The sequence below is a fragment of the Panthera leo genome, chromosome A2 (assembly GCF_018350215.1).
Source record: "Panthera leo isolate Ple1 chromosome A2, P.leo_Ple1_pat1.1, whole genome shotgun sequence".
Lineage (NCBI taxonomy): Eukaryota > Metazoa > Chordata > Mammalia > Carnivora > Felidae > Panthera > Panthera leo.
The window spans coordinates 61,176,976-61,192,637 of NC_056680.1; the positions used below are offsets into that span (position 1 = coordinate 61,176,976).

A 15,662-nucleotide genomic window follows, 5' to 3' on the forward strand; every position below is an offset into this window, starting at 1 on the left:
CTTCGGCTCAGGTCATGATCTTGTGGTTCGTGAGTCCGAGCCCCGCGTCGGGCTGTGTGCTGACAGCTCAGAGCCTGAACCCAGCTTTGGATTCCATGTGTGTGTGTCTCTCTCTCTATGCCCCTCCCTGGCTCATGCGCTCGCTCTCTCTCTCTCTCTCTCTCTCTCTCACAAAAATAAACATTAAAAAAAGTTTTTAAAGGTGTTCTCTGGCTCTTGTCTGGGGTCGTTTCCGGCAATTTGCTGTCATCTTTATGTGTGTAACATGTCTTTATATCTGGTGTCTTTTAAGATCTGCCCTTTATCCCTGGTTTTAAGTGGCTTGATTGTGATGCACGCTGATATCATTTTTCATGCTTTTTGGCTTGAGGTTTGTGGAGCATCTTGGATCTGTGGGTTTATAAGTTTCCATTAAATTTTGGAAAATTTCATTCATTATTTTTCTGATGTTTTTCTGTCACTCTCTCTCTGTCAGGGGCCCTGACTCCGCATGCATCAGGCCTTCGGAAATTGTCCCACACCTCACTCATGCTCTGTGCGTGCTCTGTTTGAGCCCCGCGTCAGGCTCTGTGCTGACAGCTCTGAGCCTGGAGCTGCTTCGGAGTCTGTGTCTCCCTCTCTGCCCCTCCTCTGCTCATGTTCTGTCTCTCTCAAAAATAAATAAACATTAAAAAAATTTAAGAAAAAAAAGAACAAAAAGAGGAAGATGCCAGCCCCTTTTACCAGACTGTTGTGCTGGGACATTAGCCTTCTGCCCTTGGTTCCCCTGGTTGTCGGGACTTGGGGCTTGGATGGAACCCCCACCGCCAGCTCTCCCAGGCACCCGGCTGGTGGAGAACAGAGGTGGGACCTGCTCAGCCTCCATGATCCCGTGAGCCACATCCTGGTCACAGATCTCTTTTGGCGTCTGCACGTGCCCTGTTGGTTCTTGTCTCCTGAGGATGCTTGTGCAGCATCAACAGCTCTGTTCACAGGGTTCTGGAAATGAAAACAAGCACTTTCCCACTGTTTGAAGAATGAGCTGGCCATGAGCACCTGCCTCCAGCCAGATATCACTTCCAGGAGGAGGCAGGGACATCGCTTCCCAGGAAGAGTGTGACTGGCTGTTCATTTTGAGTGAGCACAGCCTTGATTGCAGGCGCTGGGAGGGTCTGCGGGGCTGATTGGTTGGACAAAAAGTCTTTGCAGCACTTTGTGGGGGTCACGGTAACTGTCACGGCGCACACAGCCCACCGGTCACCAGCGTCAGCCGATCTGGGACTTGCCAGGTTATGTTGTTCTGGTTTGTTCTGTTTATGGAGAGACGGTGCTCCCAGCCTGTCAGCCCTTCTCGGTGCCATGTGCCTGTTGGTAGGTGCACCCTGGGGAGTAATTTCCGAGATGCCAGCTCCTGCATTCTGTCCCTTAGGGTCCAAGGTCAGATTTTGACGTGTGAGAAGGGAAATGCCTTTGGAAACAAGTGCTCGCGCGGAGGGAACAGCTTGACGGTGGGTGTGGATGTATCTCCCGTGTGTTGACAGGAATGGCATGTGTCACCCACACCCGCTCCTTCCTACCAATACTTACAGTTTCCTGGCCGGAAGAGGATTTCAGTGGGTTTTCATCTAATTTGTTGTAAGCATAACAACACAACTTCCTCCGCTTAGTTTGTAAGAAGATGGAAATTTCCCCATCGCATTTAATGTAAACCTTCGCACCTGGGGATGGATTGAAAAACAGACAATGATTTAGTTTTTATTAAAAAATGTTTTTTAATGTTTATTTTTTGTAAGAGAGAACACGAGTGGGGCAGGGGCAGAGAGAGAGGGAGACACAGAATTTGAAGCAGGTTCCAGGCTCTGAGCTGTCAGCACAGAGCCAGACACGGGGCTTGACCCCACGATCTGTGAGATCATGACCTGAGCTAAAGTTGGATGCTTAACCGACTGAGCCACCCAGGCGCCCCTCAGACAATGATTTTTTTTTAAAGAGAGCTGCTCTGATGGGCTGTAAATCTCCATGAATTGTTAAGTCCGTTGAAATAAACTGAACGTAAGTCCAAAGCTTTTGCTCACAAGGTGATAAGCCAAGATTCTTTATTTTACAAAGTTAAAGCGTATTTAGTTACATTGCTTTTCTAAAGGTATCATTAACACAAACAGTGTTTCAGGGACAGCAAAATTTTTAGGGCCAGAGTAAAACTGCTATTGTAAAACTACTGTTTACTTCCTTTTTATCTCCTCCTGCAAAAAGCTTTCTTTTGTGGCTGTCAGTGCACACGTGTCACGGGTAATGAGTTGCGTGTGTCCTAGCGGACGTTCCTGGCTTGCTTCTGACGCTCACCTTGCTCTGATGGCCGTGGCCTCCCCCCTGCAGAGGCTGGCTCGTCTCCTAGCTTGCTTCTGGGCTCCCTCTGCTGTGCCCCCTGCTGCCTGACTGCCCGCTGTGAGGGGGAAGTGGAACCTGTCCCGTCTCCAGGCTCCTGGATAACAGACGGCCCGGGTTATTTCCCCAGCGCACCCCCCCAGAGGAGGCCCGGGGCTCTTGGCCCGCCGCGCTGTCCCCTGTGCTCCAGGCGTCCCCCGCGCTCCGGGCGTCCCCCTGTCCCGCTGCCGCAGCTCTGCCTCTGGGAGCCCCCACTTCTCACTTTAATTGGTAAACGTTTTACTGAGTTTCCTGGAACGGACAGTCCAGGTTGAGTAGATAGCACACATTCCCCTAACCGTCGACAAGGAGCGCGGCCCCTAAAATTGAGTATTTTACATCCATTTTACGATGAGGAAGCCGGAGCGTGTCACCTGATCATGCAGTGGGGACTGGGGAGTGGTGCCCAGGACACCCAGCTTTGAAGGCCAGGCCGCAGGCTGCCAACGGGGCCTCACTGTGCCACTGTCACTATCCCCAGAGTCCGGTGTCCATGGGGCTGACGCACCCTAGAAATGTTCCCCGAGCCACTCCTCTCCCAGGTCGGGCTGGATCCAGGATGAGTAGCCAGCGGCCACCTGGTGGCTCTGGTCCCTGAAGGCCAGTGTGGCTGCCACAGGCTGCTGGGCGGGGTTGCTGCCACGGGCTTCATTAGTCTGTGCGTGGCACTGGCGCTAAGAGGTCCCCCCGCCCAGCAGCAGACCCTGGTGGGGCCCCGCTGGGCTTCATCCCTGCTCCAGGGAGTCTGCACGTGCTGGATCTGTCCCCCGCCCCAGGTCCCCCGCCCAGGTGCTGCACCCCAGGTCCCCCACATGTCTCATGGTCTGGACCCCAGAAGGTGGCTGGGTGTGTACTCTGGAAATGGGGTGAGGGCCCCACTGAAAGTTTGAATCTCCCCATTTCCCCTTTGAAAGTTCCAGCTGATCAGCACTGGGGACTTAACCCAGAAATTCGTGGTTCCTCTGGACCCCAGTGACATTGATGTAACCGCTCTGCCCAGTGGGGGTGGAGAGGAGCCTGTGTAGACCATCGATCGGTGCCCTTGGAGTTTACTTTGGGTGGTTAGAGAGACCCAGGCATTGTAGGAAAGGGATCCATGGCATTTGTGCGCAGTGGCAAGACAGGTATCATTCAGGGCCATCGGGACAGGGACAGAACAGACAGGCGGGGGCTTATCACCAAGGAAGAGGCAGGGGGTCATCGGACAGAAAATCCCAAAGGGGGAAATGTTGGGGCTGAGGGGTCCGGTTGAACTGACCTGGCAGGGTTCTGGCGGAAGGTAGGACAGGACATCAGACGTCACGCAGGGTTGAGGGGCTGAGGGTCCCCCTCCTAGGTCAAGGGCGGGGATGTGGCTGGACTGATGGTCCTGAGGAGAGTAGCTGCGCTGGGAGGGGTCTGGGGGAGCCTATGCGGGGTGTGGGGGAAGGAAGTGCTCAGTGGGTGACACAGGGTCTGTCCCCAGGCAGAGGAGGAGAGAGACGACATGGAGAGGGTGAAGTTGGATAACAAGAGGATTCTCTTCAACCTCCTGCCGGCCCACGTGGCTCAGCACTTCCTCATGTCCAACCCCCGCAACATGGTGAGCCTGCTTCCTGCCCCCCCCACCCCGCCTGCTCCGGCTGGGGTCCCACCTGGAGTGACCCTCCCATCACGTCTCTGCTTAAAATCGCAAAGCACCGAGGCTGGGTGGGTCCCCTCTGCCCACGCCCGGGCCACAGGTGGGGCTGGGCCCTGGGAAGCCCCTGGGATTGGTCCTGGGAGGGATCATAGCAGCCTCCACCCTGCGTGGAGGGAGGGTGGGCTTCAGGAACCCACCACCTGGCAGAGCAGGGCTCACAACTGTCAACTCAACAATAGGCTTGGCCAGTGCCTTAGACCTCGAAGGCTGAAGGCGGGGCCAGCTTGACCGGCTTTGGCTAGAGAGCATCCAGGATTCCAGGGCTGTTTTCCTGTCCCCCACCACCCACCCCCCTGGCCCCGCGTGCTACCCCTGGTGCCATGGCTGGGCGCCATGGCTGATCTGAACTTTGCCCCCAGGACCTGTACTACCAGTCCTACTCACAGGTGGGCGTCATGTTTGCTTCCATCCCCAACTTCGACGACTTCTACATCGAGCTGGACGGCAACAACATGGGGGTGGAGTGTCTGCGTCTCCTGAACGAGATCATCGCAGACTTCGACGAGGTGAGGGCCGCCAGCCACTGTGAGGCCGCGTCTGCACTGTGCCCGCCACGTGGCGTGCTCCCTGCACACGGAACCGGGAGGAGGCTCATACGTTCTGTCCCCCCGGGGGGTCCAGGCAGACCCTGACCCTGGAGGAGGGCCCTTCGCCACCTGTGGGCACTGAGCTCCTGTGGCAGGTGCTGACGCCTGTCCCCTACCTAGTAAATGGGGTGTTCGGGCTGACGACCCTGGGGTCTGCACCTGCCCCGCTCCCTGCCCTGGGGCGTCTCCTCCAGGTGACCTTGAGGTCACTGCTGCATGACACCTGCGCTCTGTGAGGTCCCTCCTGGGCTCCTCTTTCCCACGCCCTTGCCAGAGCCCCTCAGATCTCCCCAGACCTTGTCTGGTGCCTGCTACAGACAAGACACACTGCTTCTCAGCACTCGCTCCCCCTGCCCTGGGCTTGCTCTCAAAGTGGCTTCTCTAAGATGTTATGTAACGTTGAACAGTTTTGCGTTTTAAACAAAGCTCATGGACAAAGACTTTTACAAGGACTTGGAGAAGATCAAGACCATCGGGAGCACCTACATGGCCGCTGTGGGGCTGGCGCCTACCACTGGGACCAAGGTGAGTGCCGCTCGGGGACTGGGTCCCAGTTCTGCCCCAGACTGCTCCGGAACTCTGGGCAGGCTCTGCACTGAGCCCCAGTCTGCCTGATAAGTGGGTCAGAGCAGCAGCCCGTGGGCTGTCCATCCAGTGGCCAGCTGTCTCCAGACACACTCTCCCATAGAACATCGGCACCAAGGCCAGTCACAGGGGTTCCTCCAGCCCTGCTCCGCCCCACTGGCCCCCTCCCCACCAGCCCTTCTCCCTCCCCATCAGCCCTGCTCCCTCCCCACCAGCTGCACCCCAGTCCTGCCAGCTGGGCACCGTGGAGTGTTCCCCTTTCCCAGTGCAGAACTGTGAATAATGTCTTCAGGTTGCCTCTAAAAAAATAGGCAGGAAAAGAGAGGAAGTTGTCAAAAAAAATGCAATGAATGCAAAACAGTTATAAATATGGGAGATACTAATTCATAATAATCCATTGATTATTATGTCAGTAATCATTTTAAATGTGAGTGGAAATATGCCAGTTAAAGGAGACTGACAGAGTGGCCAAGAGCATAAGACCCAGCTATATGCTTTATTTATTTGTTTTTAAATGTTTATTTATTTTAGAGAGCACGAGTGGGGGAGGGACAGAGAGAGAAGGGGACAGAGGATCCGAAGTGGCCGCATTGACAGCAGAGAGCCCCATGCAGGTCTTGAACTCACAAACCTTGAGATCATGACCTGAGCCAAAGTCAGACGCTCAACCATCTGAGCCACTCAGGTGCCCCAAGAAACACACTTTAAAGACACAGATACCTTAAAAATAAAGGATGTAGAAAGAGATACCCTTTTAGCACTAATAAGACAAAATTCAAGTAGTGATCTAATTTCAGACAAAGCAAACTTCAGATCAAGGAAAATTATGAGACAGAAATAAAGAGGGAGACTGCAAAATGATAAAGGAGTCAATTCTCTAGGAAACCATAACAATCTTTAACATGTATACATTTAACAACAGTGTGTCAAAATATGTAAGGCAAAAACAGATAGAATCACAGGGAAGAATCGATGAACCCACTGTTACAGTTGGAGACTGCAGCACCCTTCTTGGTCACTGGCAGGGCCAAGGGGGCATCTGCAAAGATGGTTGAACTGAACAGCATCATCAAGCACCTGGATGTAATTGGCACCCATAGACAACTCCATCCAACAACAGCAGAATACACATTCTTCCCATGCTCAAGCGGAACACTGACCAAGATAGAGCACATAAAACACACCTTAATGAGTGTAAAACAATTGAAATCATGTAAAGTGTGTTCTCACACCCAAATGGAATTAAACTAGAAATCTATCGATAGGGACATAGTTGGAAAATTCCAAACTATTTGTTTGCGTATTAAGCAATACTTGTCGAAATGACATGAGTCAAAGAAGAACTCTCAAGAGAAGTCTTAAAAACGTGTTGAACTAACTAAAAATGGAAATACAATTGAACAAAACCTGCGAGATGCAGCAGGCCCTCCGAAGGAAACTTACGTCCCTGAAGTCATATATTAGAAAAGAAGAATGATCCCGAATCAACTGTGTAAGCTTCTGCCTTGGCAAACTACAGAAAGGAGAACAGTATAAATCTGTGGTGAGCATCGGGGGAAACATCAGAGCACAATCAATGAACTTGAAAACAGGTAAGCACCAAAGAAAATCAATGGAACTAAAAGCTGGCTGTTTGAAAAATCAAAAAAGTTTATAACCTCTAGCCATGCTAACTGAGAAAAAAAGAAAACACAAGTTACTAATATTAGAAATATTCACTTGTACTGAATCACTGGAAAGTAAAAGGATGAAAAGGTATGTTATGAACAACTCTGTGCCCACAAATGTGATAATCTGGACCAAGTGGACCAATTCTCTGAAAGGCACAATCTACCAAAACTTGAACAAGGGGAAATAAAAAATATTAGCAGACTGTATCTACTAAAACAATTGAACCAATAATTGGTAACCTTCCAGAACAGCACTGGGCCCAGATGGGTTCATTGAACATTTAAGGAAGAGATTACACAAATTCTATAAACTCTCTTCCAGAAAATAGAAGTTTCTAATTCATTTGTTTCTAACTCATTCTATGGATCCAGTATTACAATAATGCGAAAACCAGATCGATTACAAGGAAGGAAAATCACAGGCCAGTATTTCTCGCAAGTATGGATGTGGAAGTCTTCGACAAATGTTCATTGACTCCAACATTGTATGAAGAGAATAATACGCCACAAACAAGTTGGATTTATTCAGAATACCAAAGCTGGTTCAACATTTCAAAATGAGTTAATGAAATTTACTGTATCCACAGGATAAAGAAGAGAAATCACATGATCACATCAATTAATTGAGGCAGAACAGCCATTTTGACAACATCCAAACTCATTCCTGATTTAAAAAACAACAAACGTAAGGAAACTCTACAAATAGAAACCTCGTGAACTGGGTAGAGAACATCTACCAAAAGGTGTAGTTTAGTATCATACTTAATGATGACAAACAAAGCATCATGCTCACATCAGGAGTGTGGCGAGAATGCTCTGTCACCACTCCTAGTCAACGTTCATACTGGAAGACTTAGCTAGCGCAATAAGACAAGAAAAGGAAGTAAAAGTATACAGACTGGGGAGGAGAAACTGTCTCTTCACAGATGACATGATTATCTATGTGGAACATTAAAAAAGAATCCCCCAAATGTCTATAATAAGCAACCACAAGAAACAAGATTAATAAAGTCACTTCCCTACATACCAGCAATGCCCAAGTGGAATTTGAAATTAAAGAGTGCCACTTATATTTGCATACCCCCCCAAGTTAAATACTAGGTGCACATTTAAAAAATAATTACAACAAGATCTCTATGAGGGCAAGTGTATAACTTTGATGCAAGAAATTGAGATCAAACAGGTGTAGAAGGAACGTTCCTGCATAGGAAGACTCAAGGTCAAGAGGCCAGTTATTGCTGACCTTATAGATTTCCTGCAATCCCGCTCAAAAGTCCAGCATGTCACTGTGTGATATTGACCAGTTGGCCCTAAGTTTACACGAGGCAAAACACGCAGAGCCGTTAACACAGGACAGCAGAGGTGGAACAGAGTTGGAGAACTGAACTACGGACTTTAGGGTTGCTAGAAAGAAAGCTGCCATGAGCAAGACCATGTGGTGTTGGGGAGAACGGACAACTAGATCAACGAAATGGAATAGAGAGCCCAGACACAGACCCCCATTGACAGAGTCAACAGTTCTTTGACAGAAGAGTGAATGGAGCAAAGGTAATCTTCAGCAAACAGTGCCAGAACAAGTACACACCTGTATTTAGAGAGATGTTAACACAAAATGGGTTAAATTACGTCAGAATGGATCATAGACCTCAATGTGAAGGGCAGAAGTGTTAAACATCTAGAAATCACATGAGAAAATCAAGGTGACCTTGGGTTGGTGTTAAGTGTTTATTTTATTTTTTAAAGCTATTTTTTTTACATTTATTTCTGAGAGACAGAGAGAGACAGAACACAAGTAGGGGAGGAGCAGAGAGAGAAGGAGACAGAGAATCCAAAGCAGGTTGCAGGCTCCGAGCTGTCAGCACAGAGCCTGACGTGGGATTTGAACTCACAAACTGTGAGATCATGACCTGAGCCGAAGTCGGACCCTTAACCGACTGAACCACCCAGGTGCCCCCAAGCTATTTTTTAATGTTTATTTATTTTGAGAGAGAGTGAGCGTGAGCAGAGGAGGGGCAGAGAGAGACGGAGAAAGAAATCCCGAGCAGGCGCCACACTGCCAGCGCAGAGCCTGATGTGGGGGCTCGATCCCATGAACCGTGAGATCGTGACCTGAGCCAAAATCAAGAGTTGGGTGCTTCACCGACTGAGCCGCCCAGGCACCTCTGTGATCAGTGTTTAGATGACCCATGGAAAAATCATCATTACGTTGGACCTAACTGAAAATTTTAAATATGTGCGGGAAATACTATCATGAAATGCCAATCTACAGACTGAAGGAAAATCTTTGCAAACCATCTCTCTGATAAAGGGCTTGCATCAAACCCTAACTCAACAATAAGAAAACAACCCAGTTAAAAAGTGGGCACAAAATCCAGACATGTCACTTGCATATGATGAGTAGGCATTGGAAGAGATATTCTGTATCAGGCGTCTGCAAGGAAATGCAAATTAAGACAATGGGACACCACCGCACACTGATTAGAAGGGCCAGAACCCTGACGATGCCCAGTGCTGGTGAGGACGCCGAGTGGCAGGGACGCTTACCGCTGGTGGGAGCACAGAGTGGGGTGGCCGCTGTGGGGGACAGACAGTCTGGTGGTTTCTTACAGAACTAAATACACTCTTACCGTACGTTCCAGCAATACTGCTTGGCATTTACCCAAAGGGACAGATGACTTAGGGCCATGAAACATCTGACACGGATGTTTACAGCAGCTCTACTCATGATTGCCAAAACCAGGGAGCAACCAGGATGCCCTTTGGTAGGTGAATGGATAACAGACTACGGTCCATCAGCTCTAGAAAGAAATGAGCTCTCACGCCACAGAAGGACATGAAGGAGCCTTGAATGCATCTTACTAGGGCAAGAAGCAGATCTGGAAAGGCTACGTACTGTGTGATTCCACTTACAGGAGATTCTGGAAGAGGCACAACCATGGGGACCTGGAAGGATTAGGGGTTGCCAGCGGGGTTGGGGGAGAGGGATGAACAGGCGGGCATGGGAGCTGGCGGGACAGTAAAACTACTCTTGTGGGTGCACGAAACTCTGCATTTGGGAAAACGCATAGAATGTACACACATAATATAAACTGTGGACTTTAGTTGACGATAGTGAATCACCGTGGGCGCATCAGTGGTGACAAAGGTCCTGACGCAGGATGTGAACAGTAGGCAAACTGTGGGGTGGGGGCAGGGGCACAGTCTATGGGACTCTCTAGGCCATCTGCTCTATTTACTGATAGACCTTAACCCGTTCGGACAAGAGTTAAGTCAGTTAAGTTTTTTAAAGCGTCTGTTCCCTTTATTCGAGGACTAGTAAAATACCCGTAAACAGAGAAAAATGAGAAACCTTGAACTGTCACAAGAAGAGAAAAACCTGACGGTTGTCTTTGTTTTACACAAGAGGGGCTGTCTCAAATGAATATTTTTTTAAGTTTGAGAGAGAGAGCACGCACTTGAGTTGGGGAGGGGTCCAGAGAGGAGGAGAGAAAGAATCCTAAGCAGGCTCTGTGCCGGCAGTGCACCCACGACCCCGTGGGGCTGACACCAGGCCACTACCCAGCCTACAGTGGGCGGGGCGCTGCTGTGCCTGTGGGGTCAGGTCCTGCCCCTGGCGGGGTGCCCGCGGAGCGTCCCAGCCCCCACATGTGGTCGCACCCCCCAAGCGTGGTAACCGCCCCCCGTCTGCTCCGTGCAGGCCAAGAAGGGCATCTCCTCCCACCTGAGCACACTGGCCGACTTCGCCATCGAGATGTTCGACGTCCTGGATGAAATCAACTACCAGTCTTACAACGACTTTGTGCTCCGTGTGGGTATGTGGCCTCGGACGCCAGCATGCTGCTCCTGCCCCACCCAGGGCTGGTGGCCTGGCCCCTCCTGTCCAGGAGGGAGGGCAGACCTCCCAGGGGCGGCCTGGGGGCACAGGGACAGCTGCCTCTGAAAGGGTCCTGGGAACCGGACCTGAGACCCAAAGGGTTGCTGTTGAGCTCACAAAACGCCTAAGTCCACTCGTGGTGGGCGGGGGGCGGCGGGGGGTGGGGGTGGGGGAATGCTCCAAAAATGGTTGTTTGTGGTGGTTCTAGAATTCAGACGTCCAGTGTCCAGTAAAAATCCTAAGAGGCTGAGTGTGAGGGTGACGGCAGGGGTCTGCGGAACCTGGCGCCCGCCCGGCCCGAGTCCCTGCGTCCTGCTTTCTCCTCTGGCCGGGACTCCACCGCGTGTAGTGATGTGGCAGGAGACAGAAATTCTGTTCCCGCTCCCCCATGGGGACCTAGCAGGGAGCCTGGCCCACCAGCCGTGGGGGAAGTGGCCCTCGGGCCCCTGTCTTGGCCCCGCGTCCTGCACACCACACCGGCACCCCGCTGCTGGGCTGGGACGTAGTGCCTGTGGCTGACCCAGAAAAGTCTGCGGGGTGCGGTGTGGGGCGACGTGACGTGGCCTCTGCAGGGCCAGGAGGCCCCAGTTCTGGGATGGCTGCAGGGGTGATGGGCACTCACACCCTGAGCCACATGAAGAGAAGGGGGCCTCCGTTCCCCACTTCAGAGCACCCCGAAATAGCGTGAACGTTTCCGGGCCCCATACCCTACAAGACCTGCGGGGTCGCAGCCAGGGAAACGGAAGGGGGCGGCAGTGTGGGGGGTGCACTGCCGTCCCGAAAGGCCAGGCGTCTGAGCAGTGCGGGGTCTCCGTTCCAGGGAATGGGATTCAGGATGAGGACGGGGCCGTATGCCCAGGCTTCCAAACGGCCCCTTCGGACCGGACACTGTGCCAGGATCCCCAGGACCCCACGACCCCAAGAGGGGAAAACTCCTGCCCTCGGAAGCCTTCCCGGCACTGACGGTGCTGACGCTGTTTTCCAGGCATCAACGTGGGCCCTGTGGTGGCCGGGGTGATTGGGGCTCGGAGGCCGCAGTACGACATCTGGGGGAACACGGTCAACGTGGCCAGTCGGATGGACAGCACCGGCGTCCAGGGCAGAATCCAGGTCAGTTCACCACGAGTGCTGAGGCTGGAAGACGAGGCGCAAGAGGCGGGGGCCGGCTTGGCGGGAGTGGGCGGCCCTGAGCCCCAGGGCCTGGCAGGGACAGAACGCCGCCTAGCACGGTGTGTCCGTGGCCTGTGGGGCGCGTGGTTGTTGCTGTCTGGTTTGCTCTGTGGCCGCGGGGGTTGGCTCCCGCATGGCTGTGTGCAGAGTTGGGGGCGTGGTGAGGGCTGGGGTCCCAGTCAAAGACAGCGAGCCCCTCCAGCATGCAGGACCCTGCCCACGTGCCCGGCTGCCTTAGAGGGAAGGGCTTCCTGTGGTTTTGAAGGGCGGGTGCTGTGAGATGCCTGGCCCTGACCCCCCGGACCGGCCACCCCAAGGCTTGGGGGCAGTGACAGCTCTTCCCAGGTGTGCAGGGCTGTGGGTGGCTCTCGGGACCTCGGTCAGGTTTGCGGGGGCTCACACCACAGGCCCTGGGGCCTTGGGGGGAGGAGGCCTGTCCCTCTGTGTGGCTGCTGCTGGCCTCTGGGGGCCCATGGGACCGGGACAGTGAATGCAGGGCGCTCTGTCAGTGGCCCCGGGTCCAGCACTGGCCTCCCCCTCTGCCCTGATGCCTGGCAGAGTCCTCGAGAGCTGTGTAGAGGCTGCCAACTCCCCGGCATCTGCGTGTTCAGTCGTTCCTCCCACTGCCCCCCCCCCCCCCCCCCCCCCCCCCGCCAGCATCCAGCAGGCGCTACGTCCCTCTCAGGTGCCTGGCAGGCCCTTGGGTTCCTGGGTTTAAACTGTCAGGAGAGCTGTGCCCAGCACAGGACAGGATCCCCTGAGGTGCATCTGCACATCTGCAGTCCTTCCTTCGAATTTCTTTTATTGTCGTGAAGTTCGCACACTTTCCCGCATCACTGTGTGTGGTTCGTGAACAGCTCGAAGGCACTGAGTGACCCCACCTGCCATCCAGGACCCTGCGGCCTCCCCAGGACAGGTCACACGTATGAGGGGACCTTGGTGAAGCCAGGCCACTGTCCCAGGTCCACTAAGTTTCCAAAATCAGATTCCAGCAAGCCCCCGCCACAGACTGTGGCTGTTCTCCACGAAGTGCCTGCCTCCCTCACCCCACTGTCATACCGCAGGGACCGCCCTTCCGTAGCCCCCGCCCCCATGCTGCATGTGGGTCTCTGCAAGTCCTGCATGGCCACATTCTGACCCAGGTGCCCGCCTCTCAGGGTCCCAGGGCTCCGACATGCCCTGACCACCTCTGTTCCCGGAGACACTTCTCCCGCCAGCGGCCCCTCACTTGGGCCCCCTCCCGTGTTGAGCACGCCCGCCAGTAAATGCTTCTTATGGGATCCTTCCTCTGCTGGGGCCCAATCAGACATTTGGTTCTTTCCTCAAAGAAGCGAGTGAGGGCCCCAGATGTTAGCGATGCAGGTTTGTGTGTCCCGCCCCTCACTGTCAGCTGCTGGAGCTGGTCCCGCCCAGGCATCCGGCTGGTGCCCGGGCCTCCCCCTGGAGAGCACTGCTTTCTCCTGCGTGCCCGTGGCTGGCTGGTGTGCAGGCGGCCGAGACCCCGGGCTGTCCCTTTGGGGATCCCCGCGGCCCCTTGGGTCCCCGGCTCTCTATGATGCTGGAGATAGGCTGTGGCGGGTGGAGGAGGGAGCCTCCGGGCGGCCCTGCCCCCAGGATCCTCGCCCGCCGACCCAGAGGGGTGCCCGCTTGCTTTCCTCCACTGCAGGTGACTGAGGAGGTTCACCGGCTGCTGCGCCGGGGGACCTACCGCTTCGTGTGCCGCGGGAAGGTCAGCGTCAAGGGCAAGGGTGAGATGCTGACGTACTTCCTGGAAGGCAGGACGGACGGAAACGGCTCCCAAGCCAGGGAGCGGAAAGTGTGTGGCTACGGGCGAGCCGGCCTCCAGGGCAGACTGGGCACGGGCCCGCCCCCGGTGTCCTCCATGGCCGGCCTCCCGGTCAGAGCTGGGATGGGGGCTCTGCAGGGCTCAGGGCTCCCCCCCTGCCCCCATGGCCAGCACCTGCCCCCCGGAGCAGCTGGGAAGGAGGCTTAGCAGAGCCCACGCTGGCTGCCGGGGGCTCAGGGCACAAATGTGCGGGGCGTCTGGGCCTCGGGGGCTCCAGCAGGGACCAGCCCGGCCGACAGCAGGGCCGGGTGCCAGCGGCTGGGCTGCGGAAGGGGAGCCGTCCAGGCATGACCCGAAGCAGCCGGGCAGTGACGGGCCAGGGGCAGCCCTGCCCGCGTGGACTTGAGGCTTTCACGGGACTGTGCTCGCGCGGTCCTTTCCTCGGTGGCAGAGAAGGAGCAGCTGCCTGGGAGTGGCCGGGTCAGCGTCAGGCTCTGGGCCCTTCAGGACATCCTGCGGGGCTGCAGGCTTCCATTTAGCCAGAGCTGTGGAGCTGTGGCCGGCGGGCGTGAGCGCGAGTGTGCCCCTAGGCAGATGCACCATGAACCCTGTGTGGTGGGGCCTGCGTGGACAGAAGCCAGGCCTCGCTCGGCAGGGCCGTGAGGGCAAGAACGTGACCCAGATGGCTGGGCCCCTGATGGGTGGTTTTGGGGAGAACAGACAAGCCCCCTGTGTGGCTGTGCAGGTGGTGGGGACACCTCCTTCCAGAACGGTCTTTGCTGAGAGCCAGAGGCGGGTCTTCTGGAACTCACGGGCCCCCGAGCCACGTCTCCACATCAAGACCAGCGTCCTCCCTGTTCTGCGCTGTGCTGTCCCTTGACCCCTGACGGCACCGGTTCCTACAGACCCTGGCTGTTCTGGTCACCGTGCTGGTCATCTTGGTCTCCAGTACTTACAACATGAGCCTGCATGGATTTTGAAACAAGTGAACCTCACGACCCAGAGAGAGCCTGGGCGGAAGAACCAGCGGCCGGACGGGGAGTCTCGGAGTGAGTTTCGGGCTGCACGTGCGGGTGTCCGGCCCCCTGCAGGGAACTGTGCAGAGGTCTGGGAGTCACCTATGTGCGCAGGGACAGACCGAGGATGCCGGGATGTGCTGCTGGGGGCACAGGGCGGCAGCCGGGGGAAAGGACAGACCAGAAATACCCGGACGAGACATTCGGGGGCCTCAGCTCTGACTGCAGGAGGAAGACCGTTTTGGCACCGGAGGGGGTCTGGGCAGACAAGTCCATCTGGGGACCAGTCCTGACCTGCAGCTCCAGCATGCAGTGCGGGGGGCTCTGGGGGACTGAAGCCAGTGAAGGGGCCTGGGGGTCCTGCTCCCGGGGATGTCCCCAGGCTGCTCCCGCTGGAGGCCTGCGAGGCGTGGCATGCTCCGTGGGGGGTGACCCTGCCCAGCCGTGTTGCCGGGCGGGGGCTCTGCGGGGCAGTCCGCGCAGGTTCAGGACAGAAGTGGGTGGGTGAACAGCCTCCCTCCTGAGAACAAGCTGTTTGCTGGGCCAGCAACAGCCATCGCTACATCGACAAGGTCTCAGTGGCCCGGCCCGCGCACCCCCCCACCCCCCCACCCCCCCCGCCGCCCACATTTAGAGACATGGCATGATTCCTTCAGGGGAACCTGAGTCACCTCAAGAGTCCTGTGAGCATGTGGCCCGTGTGCCTGTCTGCACCCAGCTGCAGGGCTGGGGACCTGGGTCTTCCACCCAGGGCAGGTTGGGGGCCGGGGAGCGGTGGACGGCACTGTGGCCTGACCTCGTGAACGTGCTCTGTCACAAGACAGAGGGGACTTTACAGGAATTGAGGGTACGGGCCTTCAACTGAGGCAGGGTCCTGAGTTCCCTGGGTG

General features: G+C 55.1%; 1 protein-coding gene across 4 annotated transcripts in view; it reads left to right on the forward strand.

Moving 5' to 3' along the window:
- Positions 1 to 15,345, forward strand: part of ADCY1 (adenylate cyclase 1) — a 106,941-nt gene extending 91,596 nt beyond the window's left edge. For 3 of the 4 annotated variants that reach the window (XM_042913510.1, XM_042913518.1, XM_042913528.1), the window contains exons 15-20: positions 3,869 to 3,985; positions 4,444 to 4,590; positions 5,098 to 5,196; positions 10,624 to 10,738; positions 11,786 to 11,910; positions 13,637 to 15,345. In XM_042913510.1, coding sequence (XP_042769444.1) covers positions 3,869 to 3,985; positions 4,444 to 4,590; positions 5,098 to 5,196; positions 10,624 to 10,738; positions 11,786 to 11,910; positions 13,637 to 13,963 — 930 coding nt within the window. In that variant the 3' untranslated portion in view covers positions 13,964 to 15,345. Of the gene's footprint in view, positions 1 to 3,868; positions 3,986 to 4,443; positions 4,591 to 5,078; positions 5,197 to 10,623; positions 10,739 to 11,785; positions 11,911 to 13,636 lie in introns of those variants that run through there. The other variant, XM_042913535.1, reaches the window with a different exon arrangement.
- Positions 15,346 to 15,662: the final 317 nt, after the last annotated feature.